A 23432-nucleotide genomic window follows, 5' to 3' on the forward strand; every position below is an offset into this window, starting at 1 on the left:
ACCTGAAACTCATCAGATTCAACAAAATACAATAATATGAGGTCAGCTATGGGCCAGTAGAGTCTGAAGGACTGGCTTTGATTTCAACTGGAAATGAAATTAAATTGCTAACAAAATAGACTCCTGTGAACTAATCAAGGCTTTTGCCAGTAGGAAATCTTTTTTTTTTTAATAAGTAATCAGTCATTCTGGTTTTGTTGTTGTTTTTTTAAAAAAAAAACCAAACTATAAAAAATACAAAAAATCTGGGAGTGTGTTAACATTTTCTCTTGCAAGATGAAACTTTCTCTGACTGTAGTTTTGATACTTCCCTTTGCCTTGGGACCTTAGCTTAGAGATCCCATAGCAAACAACAGCACTCAGAATTACAATCTAATAAAGAATCTGGGTGGAAGATATAAGACTAGAAAGTGTTGGAAGTGTAACATTGGCTTTACAAACGTGGCTCTAGAGTCTCTGGGGAAATAAGACTGTCTGAGTTTCCTGAGCTGTTTTCTATGTAAAAGCTGGGGATATTCAAGTGTGCTTTTATGCTCTGTGAAAGTTATTTGCAGGTTAGCTGACTGCTGAAACCAAGCCTGAAAATACCAGGCAGCTAAATATGTCAGCATTTGCAGATGCTTAGAGATACAGCTGTCTATACATTGCCTTACTATTGACATTGGAAGGGCCAGATTCTCCACGCTGATAAAGCAATATAGCTCCTTTAAATTCAGTAACAGGCTCCACTTGTCCTCTGCAGATCTGGCGTTATTACTAGGTCAGACTTGGAGCAAGTTGGAACATTTGAACTTTGTAGAAATACAGATTCTTCTTGAAGCTGAGCAGTGAAAGGATGAGATCAATGAGTACAAGTTGCAGCAAGGAAAATTCTGATTACATAATACGAAAAAATGTTTTCACCATGAAGGTAGTCCGACATGGGCTTGGAGAGGCTGAGAAGTCTCAGTCCTTGGAGTTATTCTAAACTTGACTGGACAATAGCCTAAACAACCTGATTTGAGCTGGCCCTGCTTAAAGTTGGGGTTGGACAAGATGGTCTCCAGAGGTCCCTCCCAACTTTATTATGTGATCTCTGACCTCCAAATATCCACATGGACTGAAGCCTCCCCATCATTCCTTTCCTAAAAAGTAAGGGAATTTAAGGCTTTAATACTATGCACAGCTCATGGAGTCTGATTTGCAATTGCTTATTTACACAGTTTCAGCTTAGCGTATTATGGCTTATTTCCACTATCCAGTATAACACAGTTACAAGATATTAGAGGTATGAGTGAATCAATACCAAAGACTACTGCTTGTACCTGTTTGCTAAGTAAAAGATGTACAGCTGCAGCAATGCCATACTTGGGCAAATTCATTCTGGAACATAGTCTGTAGGAGGCAAATAGCCTATGGTACAGCTCGCACTGCTGTTTCTCAGCTGCCCTGCATACCTGAACCAGTTAGATAAATGCTACCTCAGGGAGATCTCTGCAATTGAGTCTCCCATTTGCACTTAGCCCATTAGCAGGCTAAGACTGTATCAAGCCTACTTGGTCTTATTACAAGGATGCATACACTGGAGGGATAAGGAACTAAAAACCCAAGAGAAGGGCTGGAAGTCAGTGCTGGCACCTATTTGCTTTGGAGTATGTAATATAGGTAGACGAAAACTGGTGTGATCAGTTTATCGTCCTGCGATCCTCTTTGTTGTTTCTGGACAGACACCCTCTCATGGTATGCGATAACCAGATCCAAAGATTTTGCTGCTGCTTTGACAAGAAGAGTGAAAGCAATTACATGAGTAAGCAAGTGGCTTTAGCTACGAATCCTCAGAAATATATTTTTCTCTGTGTAACAAAGTTGACTGTATCATTTGTTTCTCAGAAAGTTGGGAACATTGAAAAAGAGCCTTATTATATCTGGTTAAGTTCTGGTTTTCCCTTTTAGCCTCTTTAAAAGAAGTTCCTCTCTCCTTTTTAATTCAACCAATTACAGATATGTGGGTCTCCCAGCTGGTTCCTTCTTGTGGCTTTTCTGAATGTTGTTCTCTTGTGGTGACATTCTGCTGATGGCAGCCAAGCCCATAGCAAAAAAACCCCAATTGCAACTCTGTCTAAGAGTTATTACAGAGTGCTGATGGCATCAGGACAAAACATGCTTGTCCGCGTACAGAGATGTGCCCATGGCAGTCCCTCCCCTAGTTAAAGAGGTGGCTCAAGGCTTTCAAAAGAGCTTGCACTGCAGTATTTAGGTGAGAGTATGGCAGTGTGGCTAATCTTTATTAAAGTGATTTTTCAGCCTTTTTTAAGAAGGACTGGCGTAGCCAGCGAGACTTATCCTAATTGGATGGGTACAATATGCTCCGGATAGAGCCTCCTGCTAGCGAAACGCAGCATTTAGCATCCAGCTGCTGGCCATTCAGGCGTTGCCAAAGTTAAGACAGAGCAGCAGGACTTGAACTTTTAAAGGCTTGACTTCCTCCCTTCAGTCCACAACTCCTTGACGGAGCGTTGCTTCCACCCTGGTGCAGAGTACAGTGCCTAATCACCTGACAGCAAGGCTGACATGCAGAGAGGTACAGACTTTAGACGGCGTGAACAGGAATGCTAAAAATACCAGGCTAGAAACCTGTTTGAGCAAGCTGTACAGTGGTGGCCAGGGGAGTTTCTTAGTCTGCTTGTCAGAGGAGTTGGCAAGGAGTAGACGGTATGTATGAAACCGTTCATGTGGACAGTTTGTTGCGGAGGATGGTGCTCCCCATCAACCTGAGCCCCTGGTGAATTTAACCCTTCCCATCTGCCAGCAAAATGGTGACAGCGTTTACACGTGCTGCTGCCCTGAAATGGTGTTGTGCGTAACTCTGGCACAGCCAGTGGTCAGCGAAATATCTGGAGGAAGAAGCATGCGGGCCATGGTTTGAGGGACCCCAACTGACAGGGGGGTGTGTTAGCTTCCATCACCTGATATCAGTTCTGTACCTAGGCTAAATGACCTGCACCTTCACGAACTCCTTCAGGTCAAAGTGGATTTGGGGTAGGTATATGTGTAGTTTCCCCATTCAGCTAAATCTCAAGCTTGAAACATACTTTCCGTGAACGTTCAGCTGTTGTCAAACTTCACCTTAAAAGCAGTGGCCAGCCTAATCCAAAAACGGTTCTCACCAGGGAAAACAGGTTCTCCACCACTCTCCCCACACTCTCTGGTCAATCACCTTTGTCAGAAACCAGTCATTTGCCCACGGAGAAAGCTGGGCTTATTGCAGGTTGCACAGACAGCCGGTTTTCTACTTTATTCGTGCTCTTTGTGGTTATTTGTACCTGCAAACCTCTAGACATCAATCAGGCATGCTTGTTTACATCCCTGCCTCAGAGTCTGTGCTCTCTCCAAGAAAGCACAATTCCATCATTATTTTAGTACGTAGTCTCCACTGTTTCCCATTTCAGCATAAAGCAATTGCTAATACAGTAGGTAAAAGGCCTGCCCTCAATTTCAAAGAACAGTAATTAAAAGTACCAAATACCAGGGATGCAATGAGAAGTTCTCAGACAATTTAGGAGAAGCCAATAAGTACTCGTAAGACCTTTGAAATAAACTTATCAAGATGTGCCATCAACTTTACAAGTGGTCACATTACACAGATTTGACTAGCAGGAACAAATTAACCTCTGGGTCCTGTGTAATGTACCCTTTGGATCCAAAATTCCCAGGAAAGAAGGGGCTGCTCGAGGAAAGCATTGAATGCTAACATTTGCTTTAACTAAAAAAAAAACAAAAAGCACAACGAAACAACATAAACAGAATTTATGATAGTCCCCCAACTGCTGACAGCTTTGCTTTCTTCAGTGCTTACTTGTACCAGTGAGATTTCTATGTGAAGAGTCTGAAGGGTGGGAGTAAAGGATTCAGGTTTTGTGGCTTTCATTTAATATCCAGGGTATGATTATAAACAGTCAGGCTTCAACGAGGGAAAAAACAAAGAACCAGCCTTCAACAATGCCTCAGGTAAACCCACCAAAACAAGGTCAATGGTCTGCTGCATTTCTAAATGTATATAGGAATATTGCACTTCAGAGACACAGGGCTGCAGGGACTATTCACACTGATAAACAGAAGACTGGTAAGACAGCTAATGGCAGCCAAATTATATACATAGGCATTTATTTTTTCCTCCTGCTTTTCCTTTTCATTTAGAATTGCTTCCTTTTGTTCTGCAGGACAATGGGATGCTTGTGCCCTTTCTTGCAGTCCCACTGGCGTATTCTGGGCAGCCGATATTTATCTAGGATTGTGATTATACAGTGCTTCGTTGTCTTTTGGGTGTTTCATAAATGCATTAAGATAAGTCAGCATATTGGGGAAAAGACTGTTCTGCGAGAGATAAACCATGCTGTTTCACAGGGGTACATGGATTTGACCATCTTGTCCACAAATGAACAGTACAAATGAATTTATGGCTTCAGAGAAAACATAAACGCTAAGCTAAAGATGCCTGCAATTGGCATCAGTACAGAGGGGGCATGACTTATACTGGAAGTTCTCCAGAACTGAGATCATCTCTGTATTTCCTGTTGTCTTTATGATAATTGCCACCAGAATTTGTCAATATGCTTTGGGATCAAAGATGCTATCATAATAAAAAAACATTTAGATTAATAAAAAGACCCCTGAGCTCCCAGTCAGCAATGTGCAGAGGACTTCTGCTATGGAAATATTTGAGTGATGTTGTCTCATTATGGCAGCCTCCTCTACAGTGAATAATGAAGACATGAGCTTCAGGAAATAAAGTTCAGTTTTTCCCATGGCCTAACCCCCCCCAGTTTCTGGTGGAATTAGGAGCCAGCTCCATTTACTGAAGCCTGATCTACCTTGTACTTGAATTATTGCCCAGAGAAGAAATCCCACAAGACCAGGCATCCGCCAGTGTCTTAAGGTGATGCTGCTATCAGGCGTCTCCAAGGCACTGGCTGCTCCCTTGCTGGACTGGAGGACTGGAACCATTACCCATGTGCAACACTGGGCACACTCATCCACTGCCTTTGAATGTAAATATTTACAGCACACACACACACAAATGTATACAATCGGACTCAGTATGTATAAAAGCTTTTGCGAAGGAATTGCCCATGAGGATTTGAACTAGGCTGGGATCTTGTACGTGGCAGTCTGCAGCAGGAGCTGCCGTAGGTCAGGCAGGCATGGGGACATGTCATCCTCTCGGGCTCCAGTGCTCGGCTGTCGTGAACTGGTCAAGTCCCAAGGGTCTCGCACAGAGCAGAGAGAAGGAATGAGAAAGAAAGCGGGAGCTCAGGACACGTTGCTGTGATGCTGACCAACAGTCACGAGAGTTTGCCCTGCTTGTTCTTAAGTTTTGAAGACCCTGGCAGCGATGGTGGTTGCACATAGCAAGATGGCAGCAATTAATCATTTCACAGAGAGCTGGCCGAAGCAGAATCTGTACCGACCGCTCCAAAGTAAGGCCTCTCTCAGAATGCTCTCCTCCTAAAATGGGTTTTAACACCACTGCTTCCCAAGAACCAGGTTTTCCAAAAAAGTTCTGCTGAGCTTTTTGTGCAGAAGGCCACAGGTGAAAGCACTCAACATTCAGAATGAAGGCTTCCAAATTCAAGTGGGGGCTTAACAAAACTAAATGCCACTGTCAGCACATCTCTAGCATATGAGGGCTTTTCTCTTTTTTTTGCTTACAATGCAGCCTCTAAGTTCAAAGTGCAAGAGGCATTGCTTCCTGTAAATGGTTTGTGATAAGGGCATAAATCTATTTAGTTTAATGACACTGCATTTCTAAACCGCTTAGTCGCAGAAGCCATTTTGTGGGAAAAGCAAATTTTTAGAAACACTACAGTGTTACAGCGTTTCCTGAAAATACACTCCAAATTCACACTCAGGGTCACAGTCAGGGTGCTCTTGCTATCTCAGACCGCCTGCCCATGAAGGACATAATGTCATAGCCTCCTCATCATCCTTCTCCTCCTATCCAAAAAAGCGCCAGACAAACCCCAGCCCTCCCGCCTCCAAGGTGATTGTACGGCACGCTTGATTTCTTCTGCTCCCTGACAACTATACAGATGTGTATGCTTAGTCAGAGCCTAGTGCCCTGCCTCCCAAATTATGCAGGTGTTTTATATAGATAGAGGCGGGCTGCGAGAGAGAGGTGAAGGAACGCCCAGCCAAGGATTTCTGATGTTTTTCACATCAGAAAGCTCTCCCGCTGCTGAGGTTAGTGCCGTTCCCCTGGGAGCTTGTAGGCATCCTCGGTGTGGGTGTGAGGGAGGTCCTGGAGATACCTCCATGGCATAAGCTACGGGCATTTGGCACTGCCTGGGTGCCCTGTTAGAGGACCCGTAACCGGCTTGGAGCTACCATGCCAAGAGCGCGTCTGAAGCACTGCAGAGTCGATAAGCATGGAAAGAGAATTAAATCTGCTATCAGCTTGAGCTCTAAGGATTACAGACTGCTTCCAGGGATGGTGCAGTCTACCTCTCCTGCAGGTGCTGCTGCTGACATCGCCTGGGAAAGGTGACTCCAGCCACAGCCAGAGGCAGGAAAAAAAGAACTGCCAGCTCTTCCCCCCCTAACATAAAGTGGAGGAAGGAGGCTGAAGCTTATGATGCTGGAAAGGATTTTAAACCCAGGCCTCCAGCTCTCTGCTAAGAATGACACAGTGCGTGAACAGGATCCGAAACATCATTGTTTGTGCACCGCGGGGAAAATGCCAATCCAGTGCTTTAGGATCCTCCCCCCTCCTTCAGCCAGTTTCTGTCAAAGGCTCAGCAACTGCGGGAACCAGGAGCCTAGAAAATGGCAGATCATTAAACCTCTGCTTGGTTTCAAAACCCCACTGCCACCGGGGAACAGAGGGATTTTGTTTAAAATGCCTTTAAAATATAAGTTGCCATTGAAAGGGCCTGCTCAGCTTGGCTCAGTTTTGTGCAGATAATTACATGCTTCCTCCCTGCTTTGCTGCTGAGGCTGGTACCGACCACCGTGCTGGTCAATGAGTACTGAGTTGGGACAGCCAGCTCCCACCTCTGTCACCCTGGGAAAGCCACCTCCCAGCTCCAGTGTGATCCTCATGGCTGGGAACTCCCTCCCGCATGAAATATACTGCTTTTTAGCACTCACGGGTAACTCCGAGTGCCAGATACGGCCCTGGCTCTTCTGCGAGAAGGCAATGTGACTTACCCTGCTGCCATCAGCTGCTTGCAGCTCACAGGGCAGAGGTAGGCTAAAATATCTGGTTATCTTACAAGGCTTCTCTCTGCATCGAGACAGATGCCATCTCGTGCGGGAGGAGGAGGTGACAGCAGCTTGTCACAAGACTCATGTATACCATAGCAGCAGCAGCAGGAGCAAGGCTTTTCTTTCAAATGTATTTCACAAAAAGAAATGTTTCCTCTGCCAGCTTGCGCAGTATGGGCTGAGGAAGATGCGTGGATCCCAGCGAAGCCAGCTGAGTAACCCTGCATCTGCCATCACACAAGCCCATTCAGAATCTTAAATGGACTTAATTAAAATTGCTTTTTTTTTTTCTTTCAGAAAGGAATGAATAATAACAGACTATACAGGAAACCACCTTACTGCTGCTACTGAGAACCTGTTTTCTGGAGTGTAGCATGATCATCTGTATTAACCTGTCCTAAAACTTAAAGAACTTAAAGCAGTTTTTGTCAGATGCTGCTAATAAATTGCAGTCTGTCTGTTAGGAACTTGTCTTGTTCAGGTACCATGTATCCCGCTTAGCTTAAAGTCTGTGCGCAACATATTGACAAAGTATATTTGTAGTGTCCTTTGCTTTGGCTAAAAGATAGACTGCTGTTTACCAGTGCTCACAACTAATGAAATTAGCAGACCTACCAACGTGGCCAGGCTTGAAAATTGTGCCGAACGCATCCTGCGTGCCAGACCTATTGCACATCAACAGTTTGTCTGTGTGCGTGCTGATGACCTCTTCATCACCTGTACAATGGGTCCAAGGTGTACAGAACACATCGGGCTGATTCAGCGTGTTCGGCAGCCTTGCTCCCCGCGTTGTGCAATGCCCGTTTACGAGGAAATGGGTGTTGCACAACCTGGGGACCGAGGCTGCTGAACATGGTAACTCTGTAGATTGCCACCCCAAGAAGGAGGGCGATAAACACCCAAAGCGGTCCCTATCACTAAAATTGGTAGGGTTGGCAGCCCTGAGCCAGGTCTTTAGCTCAAAGGGTGAGTCTCCATGTTTTCGATGGCGAGACTGAAGAACATTCCTTGTGACTTAGCCAGGAGCTTAGCAGTAGAAATACTTGTGACGTCTGTTGCTAGGTATTGCCATATACATCCTTGTAAGATAACAGCTATGTTTTGGGGTGCTCTGGGAGAAAGTTTGGGTATAGAGGCACTCACCATGAAGTGAATGGTCCACTGGGAAATCGCATAGCTGATCTTCTTCTTCCTCGTGTTTTCTTTTGCCTTCCAGGTGTTGACGTCCTGTGTCCTCACCCAGGGGAGAAGCTGGGCTGTCAGCAGGTCTCCTGCGGTGAGCTGCCTGCACTTTCTTTGCCCTGGCCATGGGTGTAGCACACATGGCAGGGAGAAGCATTTTGGCTGAAGGTACATCACAGTCTAACTGACTTCTGCTGCTGGAATCTGTGAAGGACACAGCACAAGACAGCTTTGAATAAAGCAACTGTTGTTCACCGCACCTTCCAGTTTGTGTGAAAAAAAAGAAGCATGGGTGTAGTAGAGATACTTTACCATTCAAACCTGATCATATTTAAAATGGCCTTAATCCTTCTGTGCTGTACATCAATGCCAAGATGACCCCATGTTGTAGGGGCATGATCCTGGTGGATTTGACCCTCAAATCTAGCCTGTTCTCTGTTTCCTTCCACCTTAAAACTTCCAGTGGTCCTTGCGGGAGATTTTCAAAAAAGGACTGTAGAAGTAAGGAGACACAACAAAATGTTCAAGAAAGCTCAGCTTCCCTGTCAGCACCCAAATTGGTGGCTGCCTTTTCTGAAGAACTCGGAAGTACAGTAGGTGTGGAGCTGCTCTGAAAACCTGACAGCAGGATTGCCGTGGAATTTGCTAGATGCCAAATGCTTTCAAAAACCTGGTCCTTTCTTAAATGTCCCTGTAGGTACATCTACCGTATAGGAAGATGCGCCATAGGATAGGCTAAAGGTCAGTGTCTTCCCTGATTCAGGTCCATTTGTCCTTTCTTCTACATCTGGGCTGTCTGCCCCTCAGATTTAGGCATTGGAGATTTCTAAAGGCAGCCTTTGCCCAGACTGTCAACATTTCCCATCTGCCTTTGTGACAGGTGACACTAGTGATATCTAGGAAGGTACTGACAGCCAACTCATCTTCACGATATCACCTGCAGGCTTTTGTTGACAGAACAAACATAAGAGAAGTGCATATTGGCCCATTTTGATGAAGTACAGTCATAAGGTTAGCTTAGATTTGAGCATGGGTGTTATAAACAATCTCAGTGGGAGCTGATGGTAACCTCAGCGGTAACCAGTGGTGACGCATGCTAGGACACCTCACCCTGAGTGGTGATGAAATTGGTTATGGGGTTGCCTTACTACTAACACCGTCATGTCTGTGTGTAGCAGGGGCACTGCAAAGATCTTTCAGATTAGTTTTCTGTCCTTATGAATGTAGTATGAGCCCTTACTCTTCCTTATAAAGGTAAGTGGACCTTGCAAAGCCATGCACTGAAATATAACGTGCTGGAAAGCCTTGTGGTTCAAGGCAGTGGGCTGTCTGTGGCTGTTAGCATCCTAAGAAAGGTATACGAAATACTCCCATTCTCTTACCCGCTCTTTTCTACATTAAAGTCTAGCCATAAGCCCTAATTCTGAGTGCTTTATGCACTGTCTTTGGTAGATGCAATCAAGAGTCAGGCTTGACTCTTCAGAGACAAGATAACTGGGTCTGTGCTGCTTTAATGGCAAACCTAGAATTTTATCTAGTTTTCCTCCATGCCTGGATTTCTTTGCTTGGAAAAGCAGAGTGAGAGGCAACACATAAGCATAATGGACCCATTGGGGAATTTAGGTTCCATGGTTAGCATGACCCTGAAGCGAACGTGACAGCACAGGTTTGTCTGCTGTTACCACCAAAGAACATTAAAATATTAATGCAATAATGGACTGCGCTCCTGAGCAGTGACCCAAATCTAGGCTCTGGAGTTTGCAGTACCCGTGGCTGTTCCCCAATCCCCTCTCATATGTAAATAGCAGCAGGTATGAACCCCACCAGGCTGTACTGGAAGAAACTCCATTTTAAAATATATATTTTACTTCTGGTGCAGTATCTAGCATTGGCAAAGCATCTAACTTTTTAGACTTGTCAGAGTTTTATTTTCTGAACAAATAACAAGTTCTATTTGTAACCAGCCTTGGAGCAATAATAATTATAACATCCAGAGACAAAGTGCCCAATTCTGCCCTCAGTAAAAGCCCACACAACAGGAATTATACAGAGGGCTGACCCTGACATGAAGAAAATGCAGTTACAAGAGCCCTGGAAATTAGCCAAAGCCTCATGTCAATAAAGGATGATTTTTCAAATGTTATCTTTTGAAACTATCACCAATCTTTGGGTAAACTTCTAAACACAATTGCATGTGTCCAGCCATGCTGACCTTAAAAACCTGTTATGAGGTCCACCTCTGTGTTTGAGGCATATTGTGCAAAATAAGACTAATTTAATTCCTTTGGGATCAACTAGATTTGAGTTTTCTGTTGAGAAAACAGTGAGGTTTTGAACAATATTTGTGGGATAAAGGAGGAGGATAAACCTGGGAGTGGTCACTAGCATGGGGCTGGGGTTAAATGATTTGCTCAAGAACTCAGAGGGTATCAGTGTCAGCATACGTTCTTAGCCTACGATTTCTATCTATCTCAGTCTCCCATCCCTAAATTAAGGACTACTTGCACTCCCTTGCTAGATGTGATGCTTCAAAAATGAGTATGTTACAGAATTGATGGTGCTTATATCCTACAGTAATGAAGAACATAAGGGGACCTAAGCAAGGTGTTCTTAACTGCAGTGATTAAAGCTTTCTAAGAATGACACTGGCATTTTCTAAATTATAGAAGACTTTTCACATGTCTTCATCCTTCATACACAACTCGCCGCCCCCCCCCGATTTTTCTCTGAGATGCTCACATACCCCAGTGATGAGCACAACTTATGTATGAGCATGGATAGAATAATTACAGGCTGAAGATGAGAAAACAGGGAGGGAATGGAAGACTGTCCTAGGCAGATGGGAAAATACCAATGTCTCTGTGAACTGGTGAAAAGGAGTGGGAGGATCAGTTGTTTGAGATCAAAGCAGCAAATTAGAGTGGCATGAACCTTAAAGAGAGGCTGGAAAAATCAAGGAAGCTTTCTGGAGAGTAAGATTGAAGGTAGACGATAGTGAGTTTAAAGCACGTATCTGAGAGTTAGGAGCCCCAAGGTCTAGTCACGTTTGCATTGCAACCTCCTCTGGTGCTTGTTGTCCTGAACAAACAAGGAGACTGTCTGAAGTGGTAGCTCTTTAGGCCACTCAGTATTTTTCAGTGCATATTCATGTGACTCCAGCAGAGCGCTCTGAAAAATACCTACGAACTGGCATGGGGTAAAATTTCCTCCAAGGAATGCAGTTTCTTTTTTTTTTTTTTTTTTTTCCCAGGGATGGCAATGACATTTCAGCCTGGCACAACATGAGATATTTGTTACTGTTATGCACAGAGATGACTTTGACTTGTGGCTCAAAATGGTCTTTTTGGCTTGACTTTCAATTGTGTAGGAAAGGATGGGAAATCTCAGGCAAGATAGTAAGAATTTCCTTTTGGAAGCAGGAGTTTATTTCAGATGGCCTAAGTTGCATTTAGTGAGCCTTTTTTTGTAATCACTGGAGAGAGACAGACCTGTTGTAGGCATAAGGCTTATGATTTTAGGGTCTTACTAAGATTGTGAACAGGGAAGAGTCCATTACTGAGAAGTGCAAGCAGCTTTTTATTGTGCTGTTTTTGTCTTGCTTCTATAAATTATTTTTTTTCTTTTTTTTTAGGTGGATTGATTTCCCTTGCAATAGGTGGGGTAAATTGGTGATGTTGGCCAGGTGGTATCTGTTCAGTTGTTATCCTTCAGCTGTTTCCTCTTTTGCAATAAAGCTGGGTGGAGTGTTGCTAAGGGTGAAGTAAACAATCACCATATTGACATTTGTGTGTGAAGTGGCAGTTGTACTCCTATTAATTTGCATATCCTTAACATAATGGAGCATAACACAGGCAGAATGACAAAATTACTGTATCTGTTACTGCTTTTACTATTAATTTCCCAGGTGTAACGTCCTCATCCCAAGCTCTCCTTGACTTGATAAAGGACCTCCTGTTGGTAGAACCTCACTGGCAGAAACTGGGGGAGTAATGAACAATTATTTCAGATGTGCTTTCAAGCACAATGAAATCAAGTTCCCAGGGATTTCAGAAGAAGAATTTCTTCTGAAATAGGCCTGCTAGTCTTCTCTGTTTAAAATGAAAGAGTTGACACTAGGGAGGAGATCAGCACTTGCTGGGTGTTTATTTGCATCCCTTGCAAAGGCCATGGTTACCCTTTCTAGGCAGTGTGACAAAAAGAAGAGAGAAAGCATAGACTGAATACTAAAATGTCTACTTGTTCACTATTCCTTTTTTAACTTGGTAAGAGTCTTTAAAAAATTTCATTAGACTTCAGATGAACAGCTCTAGTTCCAGGTCATCTAGTAGTTGTGGTTGTGCAGTAAACTCACAAATGGCTGATACCGGAACAGGGAAGTCGCACGTAACTGGGAAGCTGCACGCTCCTGGGGAGACTGCACACTCCTTATTCCAAGTCCCACTGGAATTACACTCACAAAACCCCGTGAACTTAGGAGTCAGGCCCAGAGACCTTCTCATACATGATCAAGTCCTGCCCCAGCTTTCCATGAGAGGCTGGCACTGTACATCACAACACCCTTTTTGTCAAAGAATCATAGAATAATTTAGGTTAGAAGCAACTTCTAGAAGTCATCTGGTCCAGCACCCCTGGGTTTTCTTGGGAAAGGGCTCCAGGGTAAGCTTTGTCTATGCATGTCCCTCATTTCTGACATTCTGCATCTTCTGGTCCTCTGGCCCTACCCATCTCCTTGGCTCTTAATGGCTAGATTTAGACTTCAGGACAAGTGTGATCTTGGTACCTAGACAGCCTTGACCAGCAGACGAGCTGGTTGATAATTTCTGGCCTGGGTATTTACCTTATGGTAGCCATGGTTATGTGTGTGGTGCCAGTTCTTGCTCTCATATGGATCATCGCTTGGCTCAGATACATACCATATGGTATAGTGGGAAATGTTCTTAAAATCCATAGTAAGATATAACTCAGCCCTGACCTGTAGTACTTCCTTTTTTGCTGCTGCTGAACTGTTCTGGGAAAGCAGCTGGATTTGTAACCCATCCTGGAATTTCCAACAAGTTCCCTAAATCACTTCAGTTCCCTGACCTTGCCAGCACTGAGCCAAATTAGATATGGCTGACTATTTACACAACTTGTTTAATGCCAGTGTTATATGGCATGAAGTTGAATGACTTTGATGAAATACAGCAATTATCCCAAGATGTACAGCATAGGGTATTGCACTTCTGAAATAAATAAACAAACCTATCTGCAAAAATTGGCAGTTCTGCTGGGAAAGCAATGGGTAATAAGCTTAGGTATCTTTTTGGTCTTAGGAAGAAACCAACAGTGAAAAAGCTTCATTTTCATTCTCTTTTTTAAATGTCCTCGATCAATTTCAAAAGCAATGTACAACAACATTTTGGAATACCTCTACAGCTTTCCTGTTTTTCCAGCTCCAGTGACAGTTAAGTGAATCTTCATGTGTATATACTATTTTCATTAGCTAACATTTTACATTGCCTTAAGTATATTAATCCAACCTTGCTTTCTAGCCAGGGAGAGAAGAGTCACTATATTCTCTTGCTGCAGCTATAGTCTCTCTCTGGCAGGGTGATGAAGCAAAGTCAAAGGCAAGGCCTGGCTGTTCTGCCTGCATTGCTTTCAAAAACTGACTGTACTCTCAGGTGGAGCAATTTGGGATGAGACAGTACTGGCAGTGCAGTAATGCAAGGCTAGGAACTCACCACGTCCTGCATACAGATTTTTCAGATCTTGTACTTGGAGCGGCACGCTTAGCCGAGACACGCAGTGGAACAGGACTTCAACATATTGATCGTGAAACAGACTTAATATAAAAAGGTCCTGTCTCTGCCACGCTTCTCTGTTCCCAGAGAAGAGTCTCGTGTTGTTAAAATGCAGTTCTATGGTCCATGTCATGAACAGCACTTCATTTTCAGTGGTGTTATCTGTCTCACTTTGGATCCAGTGGCACAAAGTGACTGCCATGGACCCTCTGGAAAGGACTTCCAGCTCACAAAAACTCACTCCCACAGAGCTCACACCAGCATTTCCCCCCTTCACAACCTGGCACCTCGGTTCCTTCAGCACACGGGCCCCATTACGCTTGTACCAGCATCAGCTATGTCCTTGTCCACCCCTACAAACCACCAAGCTCTCACTTGTTCCAGGACCGTATTTAAAACGTGGCCTGGGTCTGCTGTTGTTCACTATTCAGGAAACCTCTGAATGCTGCAGCCCTCCAGCAGTACCAGTGGTGAAACAGCCAAGCAACACAGCAACCCCACCTATCTTTGAAGCTGCCCTTTCTTTGAGCACCTGGCTGGACTTCCAGATGACCTGAAGAGGTCCCACCCAACCTCAATTATCCTATGGTTCTGTGAAAATTCGGCAGCACGCTGTCCCTCTTCCCCATACACAGGTTTCCGCGGAAAGCCGCAGGTACTGGCACAGAGGCAGTGGTTGATACCCAGTCCCAGTGCTCGGGGCTCCCACGGCTGTGAGATGTCTTGTGGGTTGGCTCTGCCCCGTGGTCAAGAAACAAGCTCTGTACAGAGCGAGTGAAGTTACCCTGTCTCGGAGGTGAACAAGAAAGTGCAAATCTCATGCAAAGCACAGCTGAGAGGCAGCGTTAGTGGGACTGGGTTTGAGCCCAACTGGTGACTAACGTTACACTAGTGAGTGTGGTGCTCATTTCACTGTAGTTTCCTTCCCAATTTAGGTCGTTTGCTTTCCAATCCAGGCCAGTATCCAGTTTGGACAAAAAAAAAAAAAAGCTCTGAAACTATGTGAATAAGCAATGGTTACTTGGACTGTCAGATTTTCGGAAAAAGACTCTCTCCCTTACTATTGGGTGGTTCATCCAGTGTCCTGGGAAATGCGGTCCTGATCCATGAAAGGATCTCTCTGTGTTACAAAAAATGAAATGTAGCATTAAGCTTTGTTGAAAGCAGTTGAGCGGGAGGTGAGTGAAAATTTTCTGTCAAAACTACAGAGCATTTTTCAGTTAAGTGGATGTGTTTGTATACATAAACCATCTCCTTTTCATGGAAGATGTAGATTAAAAAAGAAGAAGAAATACTAAATCCAGAAAATGTAGGCCGTTGGTCTTTTTTTAAGGAAAAAAAGAGACCATTTCTGTGGGGGTAAAAGCTCACTCAAGGCCAAAATAACTAAACTGAGGAAACTGAAATCAAGAAAGCTAACACGCTTGCTAGTTTGCTAAGATAGAAGCCATGCTGGTTTTCTACTAGCTGTTTTTATTGAGTTCATGAAAGGACCTAGTGTCCATGATGATAAGGAGAAATGATTAAACACAAATGCTTTCTCTTTTCTTGTTCCAGCATTTGAGTTCTAACACTCCTTAGCTACCATCACCCTTACAGACCACTTCTCCTGCTTGAGGATGAGTGGTCGAATTTATCAGAAAATGGTACTGATATAAGATTTGGCTGTAATTCCAGACAACTGTCAGCTCTTGATAGAAGTGAAACTCCAACAACTTCATTAAGTTGCAGCAGTTTTAGGTTAGCTTCCTGAGTTTGAATGCCTGTCCTTCCTTATGACAGGCGATTCTTTTCTTTTTTTTTTTTTTTTTTAATAAGAAGAGTATTGTTTTTTAAAGGGAAAGACACCAGGACATTGTATTTGTTTACAATAAGCACTTCTCACTGTTACTGAAGAGAGTTACTTGCAACAACCGTTCAGGTTGCATACCCACCTCTCCAATGACACTGGGGCTTCATAATGTACAAAATCCCACCAAAGGCTGGCAGCAGCGCCCAGTCTACTGCGAGGTTGAAACAAATTATTTTTTAAAGATTATTTCTGTATATATAATGAATGATTTGTACCCGATTACGGAAATCCCAGATTCCTACAAAAGCTAAAGAAAAAAAATTCTACATAATCAGACAGGATGGCTTTAGGGGTTAAAAAGAAAGGAGCATTTTCATTAAGTGTTATAACTGGTACTTACCAAAGGCCAGTGGTGACCCTGCTTTTAGGGCTGGAGTTCTCTCAGCGTAGTTACTTCTGTCCCTGGTTCCGCTGCTTAGGGCTGTGCTGGCAGAAGGTTTCTTTAAGATTTCCTCAATGGAAAAGGACAGGCTGGGCTTCCCCGCGCTGGCACGCACCCGGGGGTCTGTCATCTTCCTGCCAGAGTGGCCACGGGGCAAAGAGTCCTCTCCTGCTCTCCCGGCTCTTGGTGCACCCCAAGAAACATGCAGCTGGGAAGGTTCGCGTCTCTCCCCAGCCGTCCCCCGCCGACCTGCCGGAGCGCCGGGAGGAGAAACAAAAGCGACCCACAAGTGAACACACGTGCCTGCTCCTCTCCGCTGATCACCTTGGGACCAAGACCTGAGCTCCCGTGTCTGGGGAAGACAGCGTTAGAAGTGGGGGTGAAAAGTCTTACCAACCCCACCCACTGCCGAACATCCCCCAGCCCACGCAGAACAATCGCACGGCCGTCCCAGGAGGAGGTATGTTCCTCACAGATCCGGGTGAAAAATGCCCTGGGAAGGATTGCTTCTTGTTGGTAAATCCTGTTTGTGGGGCAGTTCTCCTCCTTTTCTGCTTTCAGGCTGCAATCTGTGACAAGCCCACTGGATTTGTACTATTACGGAGTTCAGAAAATAATCGGTGGGATGAATAGTTGTTCCTCGTGCCATTTACTAGCAAGAGAGATATACCCTGTAAACTTATCTTGCATACAAGGAGGTGTCATGCATGGAAACCTCCCTCACCAGCAATTCCCAGGTTATCCTTCAGCCACCCCCCCCCCAGCCATCAGCTTTGGCTCAGATTCTCTTTTCTTCTACTTCGGAAACCCTTTGAACTTTCCAAACAGGTGCTTTTCAACATCATCCCATCTTATCAGTCACAAGAGAAAGAGAGATAGCCCTTGCAACATGCTTAGGAATAGGAATTAGTGCCCTCTACCCCCCACCCATACCGCTAAAGATAAAACATTATTTTCTTTCTTTCCTGAGCTATGAGGCAAGCTAGCTTGGTAATCATCCCACCAGTCACTTGTGCCTCCCAGTCAAGCATCCACCGCAGGGGGAGAAGATTTCCCGGGTAATGCGGATGAATGCCAGTGATTCCTCTCCTGAGCCACTTCTATCTTCTCGTTAATTTTTATTTTGGGAAGGATATGTGGTTAGATACAGTCCTGTTCCTTCCCTCTCCCTGCCCCCACTGGCATTTCTTGCCACCTTCTGGGTTTGCCCCTCACCTTTTAAATTGCTATGGTCGTGTCTCCCTCTCCTGCAGGTTCTCCTCTGTGCCTTCCTTATCGGGCTCTTATAATTGTATTGGCAGGCCCTGCCTTATTTGTCCAATGAACTGACAATTCTTGAGCTGATATCCCATTATACGACCTCTTCATGGAGCGGAGACCAAAATTACTGTGTAACCAGGGGGCAATAAACCACATCTGATAAGATGAAAGGCTTTCGGCTTTTTCCAGATTCGAGATACTGGAAAAGCAGTGGGGGTGGTGGGGAAAAGAACAATGAAAGAGGTAAAAAATGGTGCAGCCAGTTGTGATGAAGAATATTTAATTATCTGATTTTATTAATCAAGCTTCTCCCCAGGCGACAGGGTAGACGAGAAAGTGTCTTTCACACTGATGAAATGCATGGGGTGGAGAGTGGGAAGTGCTTTTCTTTGTTCCCTTTGCATCCCTCTGCCCAGTGGCTCAATGGAGCCGCGTGTGTAAAGGAGGATCTCTTGCCTTCCTGTTTGTGTGATGAGGTGGCAGCTGTTGCGTGGGTGCGAAAGGTCTTGTGGCCCTCTCCGTAAGCAGAGGACACCTTGCCGTTTCAATCGATGCACGCGGGGGGACGCCACTTTGGCCAAGCCATCCTCTCCTGCTTTGCTGCTGGTGCCTGTAATTCCGGCTGTGCGCACAAAGAGGGATGTCTTCCCCTTCTCTGCTTAGGCAGAATGACAGAGTGGGTAATTTATGGGCTGAGGAGAGGTGAGCATGTCGTCTGTATGCAGAGGGAAGGGAAAGAAAGATGCTCTGAATCTACACCCTGGATGAAAACTGCCTGTTTAATAACAGGGTTCCCCTTTTTCCTTGTGATTCCTGATTCAAAACCCATGAAAGAGCACAAGGAGAAACCTGGTGCAGTCTTTTACAAATGCCTTCCTTACCCTACTCAGCTTGCCTAAGGCACTAAAAAAGCATCCACTCTTCTTGCTTTTACTGGCTTCCTATAGAGCAATGGCTTCAGATCTTACTCACTTCCCAGATGTCATGAGTTGAACGTCCTTGACACAGCCTTCAGTGTATTAATTTAGCTTATATGACAATGTCTGGACTCTCTGATGTTTACTGTGCTACCTTTTATCTGAAAGCTTTCAGGAACAGGGTAACCAGCTCTAGGGACAAGGAGCCTCTGTTTTTTAAGCCTCCCCCGCTGTCCATGTTTCCAAAAGCTCTACATAGGTGCAGGAGTGAAGCCCATGGATTTGTTTGCTTCAGTTGCCAAGTGAAGCCCAAGAAAGGACACATTTTGCTTTGCTGTGGAAAGCTTTGGCTTTGGTTTGTTACTAAAGCCTCTTTGTGATCAAGGGGCTAATTTCTTAGAGGGGAGGAGGAGGAAGATTTCATGGGAAAGTCTGATAGGTCCCAACACTCCTTATGAGAGGACTCCTATCTTTGGAGGTCACTGGCTGGGTAAATTAGCCTAGAGACTCTCAGGACGAAAAATACACCTCCTATCCCTCCTCTTTGCTCCAGCTCCATTTCTGCTGAGTTAAATACACACCGTTTTGAAAGGAAGAAACATAGCCTTCTGGCAGTTATGTCTCTATGAACGCTCACACCGGCTCCCAAAGAAATACATGTGCTTCCCCGTTAAAAATTTTCTGAAGAAGAGAGAGCTGAGACAGGCACACTCCAAGTTTTCATCTCAGTGAAATACCTTTATTCAATGATCCCACTGACAACATGTGCCAAGTGAAACCAGAGCATTTCCCTATTCAGAGAGTATGCGCTGCCTGTCTCCACCGCCACCAACTTGCTCTGGGTAGGAACCTGCTGAGACAAAGCTGTAGTCCCATGTCACAAAATCAAACCCTGCATGTTTGTATAACTATTCTGTCTCAGTCTGCGACTTTAAACCTCCCTGCTGCTCGCAGGGACAAGCTGATTTTCTGTGTGCGTTTAAATGAGATGCGCACATGCAAATTTACAACTTGAAAGCTTCCTTGTGAAGGCTTTATTTTTGTTCTGTCTCATTGTATTGTTCTTTTTATTAAAACTGAAGGCAATGCCAGCTGAAAAATATATTTTTGTTCTTCTATACAGAAAAACACAACAAGCACTAAAGTAGGAAATAGGATGAGTAAGTGACAACTCTTGAAAGGGGATTAGAAAGCAACAGTGTAATGATGCATAAATCCCATGTTTTGCGTACAAAAGTTTCTTCAGAAAAAAAAATGCAGATTTGATATCAAAATGTTTAAGTAATATCAAAAGACTTGAACATTTTAATTTTTTTAGTACAAAAAATGAAAAAATAGTGATAAATACTATTTCATTAACTAAAAAAATGAAATACTTTCTTTGGAATGACTGCTAGTTTGGCATTTCTTTGCTTTGTATGATATTAAAATAAAAATGAGTTGCCAAAAATAGAAGCTTGAAATGCAAATTAACATTTTGTAAATTAAAATAGTTCAGTTGCCCCCCTTTTTCAAATGGTTGAGTTGCTGAAATGTAACAAATTATTTATGTTCAAAACAAGAAATGATTTACTTTTAAATTACCAAAGAATGAAGAAGTTATTTTTCTGCCAAGTTCTAATATGATGGCTTTAGTAGGGTAGTTTGGGGATATTTTTACATTTCTGCTTGACCTGGAAATGCAGATGACTCTCATTTGTTACAATTATTGTGCTACCTGTCTAATTTAGTCTATAAATTCCTTGAGGCAGGAAACACATCTTCCCCTGGGGCTGCTGAGCTCTGAAGGCAACTCTTTACACCAGAAGGCAGCTCTCTAGAACAAAATCATGCCGTGTTAATTTTCTCAACTCATCCTGCCTGTGCCAGGCAAATCTAGAGGTCCACAAAGCCTGTGAGGTTTTTAAAATACGGTGTGCTTTCAGAAAGTGAAAAATCCTGGATGTGCGGACTCGAAATCAACTTGGGATCAATACTTGGGAGTTTTTTGTCCTATATTGCCTGTCTCGAAGAGGAAGAAGAATTGTATTTATGCTGTCAGTCAGGAAGCATGACCGTTCCTGCCCCACTGGTCTCTTCCTCTGGATAAAGACAATAAGGAGACAATTTTCCACCCGACGCCTCTGAAAAATCTCCTTTAAGCTCCCACTTCTGTATGTGACTCAGAGTCAGAGCCGTCCAGTGTTTATGCACAGTACGGATGCTGCAGCTCGCGAGACCTCATCTCCGAGGGCTTGTGCTCAGCCAGCTGTTCAGAGCAAGTCTACGAGCTCAGGAGGTCAGAGGCACCCGTGTGTAGGTGCCAGCCATGGTGCAGCTGCAAATTGCCCACATCACCTCTTGGATCCTCATGTCCTTGTAGGTTGTCTTCCATCCTTTACGCCTTACTGGACTCTGACAATCTCCCCGGCGACAGCTGAACTGCTCTGATCTTCTCAAAGTTCAACAGCTGGCAATGATCTAGCAGAAAGCCCGTGCAGCCTGCCTTCTGGAGTCCTTTTAACCTCAGATTTATTAGCTGTGTGTCTCCGTAGATTTCTCAACAAGCTCATGAATTCGAAATATTAATAAAAGGGACACTGTAGGTTTAAACTGATAACATTTATTATGGTTTTTTAATGGCACAATTATTAGCAATTGACATTTAAAATGGCATAATAATCCATCAAGGTGAAATGGACTCAGAAAGATATTTCTCCCAGGCCAAAAATAATAAAAACAGCAGCAGCAGGATTGCAAGAGAGGAAGGACACAAACAGTTTGAGTCCAGGTCACTGATTACATAGTTTGGAGGTGATTTTTAGCAACTTCACCCTCTGTTTAGTCCATTCTTGTATTTCATAATGCTGCTTCTCCCCTGCCAGGCTCCTCAAGCCCTTTGTAGAGGTTTTTCTATCAAAAATCTTTAGTTAATCCATGATGGGGAGCCTGCCTCTTTGCTTCGAACAGAGCAGGAGCTGTTATATGTGGGAAGGGCTGGAGAGATCAAAGGTTGTCCTTTTCATAGCAATCCAGGCCTCTGAGCAGCAATTGCCGTGGAGAACTGTCCGGCATGGCTATGCTGTAAACTGGCTTTGATGTGTCTGCTGTTTGGCTGACGGAAAGTTAAAAATAAAGAAGGAACGTGCTTAAGGTAGCCCATCCTCGCAAACATGGGAACATCAACAATTCCCTCCCCACCTACTGAAGAAGGCTACAGAGGCTACATGTACAGAAATAAAAGCAATTCTCCTGGAAAAAAAAAAAAAGCTCCAGGAATCGATAACAGAGTAAAACAGAAAGTCCATGACCTCTAGCTCATTATTTCAAATTGGTTGTAGTTTGGTAGTGAATAAATGTCCGCAGTAATGCATGAAAATGAACTTCCCGTGTCCCAGAACAGTTCTTCATCACCTAGATGTGGAGAAGGAACTGAATCCTCCCATGAATCACTAGCACTGTGCTGGACTGCTGTTGTTTTGTAGCGGTATCTGCAATTAAAGAATTAGGCCTTCACTGCATTTTCCATTCTGGAGATGCCCAGCGGAAGATAATCTTTTAAACAGTGCCACGGCAAGCTGTCTCGTCTGCCGATGGGGAGGAGACTGGCACTTCCGAATGGGCAATTCAAGCTATCCTCAGGTAAGTGCCTGAGAGAGATGTTCCTAACCTCCCTCAGGAGGCACTTGTCTCTTCACATTTTCAAGAGAGAAAGCCTCAAGAAGTAGCTTAGACTAATTATCTAGAAGTTAGGTGCCTAGACTATGGTAAACCCCCCCCCCCCCCTTTCAAATCGACCATGCAATGCACAGACTGGGAGCGTGAGACTGACCTTTTTTGTCCTGTGTTCTTAACGAGGTGTGCACTGGACTGTTTTGTTTTGGTAGGCAGCTTTTTTCAATATGCTCATGCGAAAAAAAAGCACAGACAAACAAAGTGAGCCGAGCAGTAGGCAGAAGTCAGTGAGGTTGAGCTGACCATCAGTGTCTTGGCTGTATGGGAAACGTTTATGCTGCACTAATGGGGTGGAGCTGCCAGCTATTGTCTCATTCCTGAGAAGGCTGGTCTGGAGTCATTCACCTCCTGGGTACAGTTTTATGGGAAGTAGCCTTCTCGTGCTGGGAGTATTTTGAGATTTCATGAGATGCTCCTACACGAAATCAGAACAAAAAGTCAAACTCTCAAGGACTCAAAAAAAAGGCCCTTTTTTCAGTTCATTACCCTCAGCTCAATAAAAACATTTCGTTTTGGTCATAATAAAATGTTTTGTCTTGCTGTTGAACTTTCAATTATTTTTTCACCATAATTAATTTATTTTTAAATAAAGAAGTAATCTCAAACATGGAAAAACAACCTTTTAAAAACTATTGGAACGACACGTTTCAAAAATTTCAAGAACTTTCATTATCTTTTTTTTTTTTAAATGAATAGTGAATCCAAACAACACCAGCCTGGTGGTGTACTGCTCTGTGTGTGCAGGGCAAATCCATGTGTTTGCTGCTGACCCAGTTTCCTGGTCTTCTAGATGCAATTGGAAAATCAGCTGTTTGCCAAAAAACATTCAGGAAAAGTTATATTATGTATGCTTTTCCAAAGGCTGCTGTCTGTCGTGATTAACAGGAGGCATAGTTAAATACCTAGTCATATTATATTGTTAAACCCACTTTTTTCAAAGGCTTTTCCTCTATTTCCATAGCTATTTTTCTCAAATCTAGCAGTTCAGTCTGTGAGGTATCCTGGAAAGCAGTTATTGCATAGATAATTTATGTGGGAATAAGGAAATTCTATATTGCATGCATAACAGGGCTTTTATCTGTCTGGGATGGTCACAGATT

General features: G+C 43.9%; 1 protein-coding gene across 1 annotated transcript in view; it reads right to left on the reverse strand.

The window, feature by feature from the left end:
* ISX (intestine specific homeobox) overlaps positions 1 to 16571 on the reverse strand; it is a 26356-nt gene extending 9785 nt beyond the window's left edge. Inside the window, exons 1-2 of the mRNA XM_030041539.1 lie at positions 16400 to 16571; positions 8386 to 8628 (exon numbers count right to left, since the gene is read on the reverse strand). Of these exons, the coding sequence (XP_029897399.1) occupies positions 8386 to 8628; positions 16400 to 16571 (415 nt within the window). The remainder of the gene's footprint in view (positions 1 to 8385; positions 8629 to 16399) is intronic.
* Positions 16572 to 23432: the final 6861 nt, after the last annotated feature.

The sequence above is a fragment of the Aquila chrysaetos genome, chromosome 17 (genome assembly GCF_900496995.4).
Source record: "Aquila chrysaetos chrysaetos chromosome 17, bAquChr1.4, whole genome shotgun sequence".
Lineage (NCBI taxonomy): Eukaryota > Metazoa > Chordata > Aves > Accipitriformes > Accipitridae > Aquila > Aquila chrysaetos.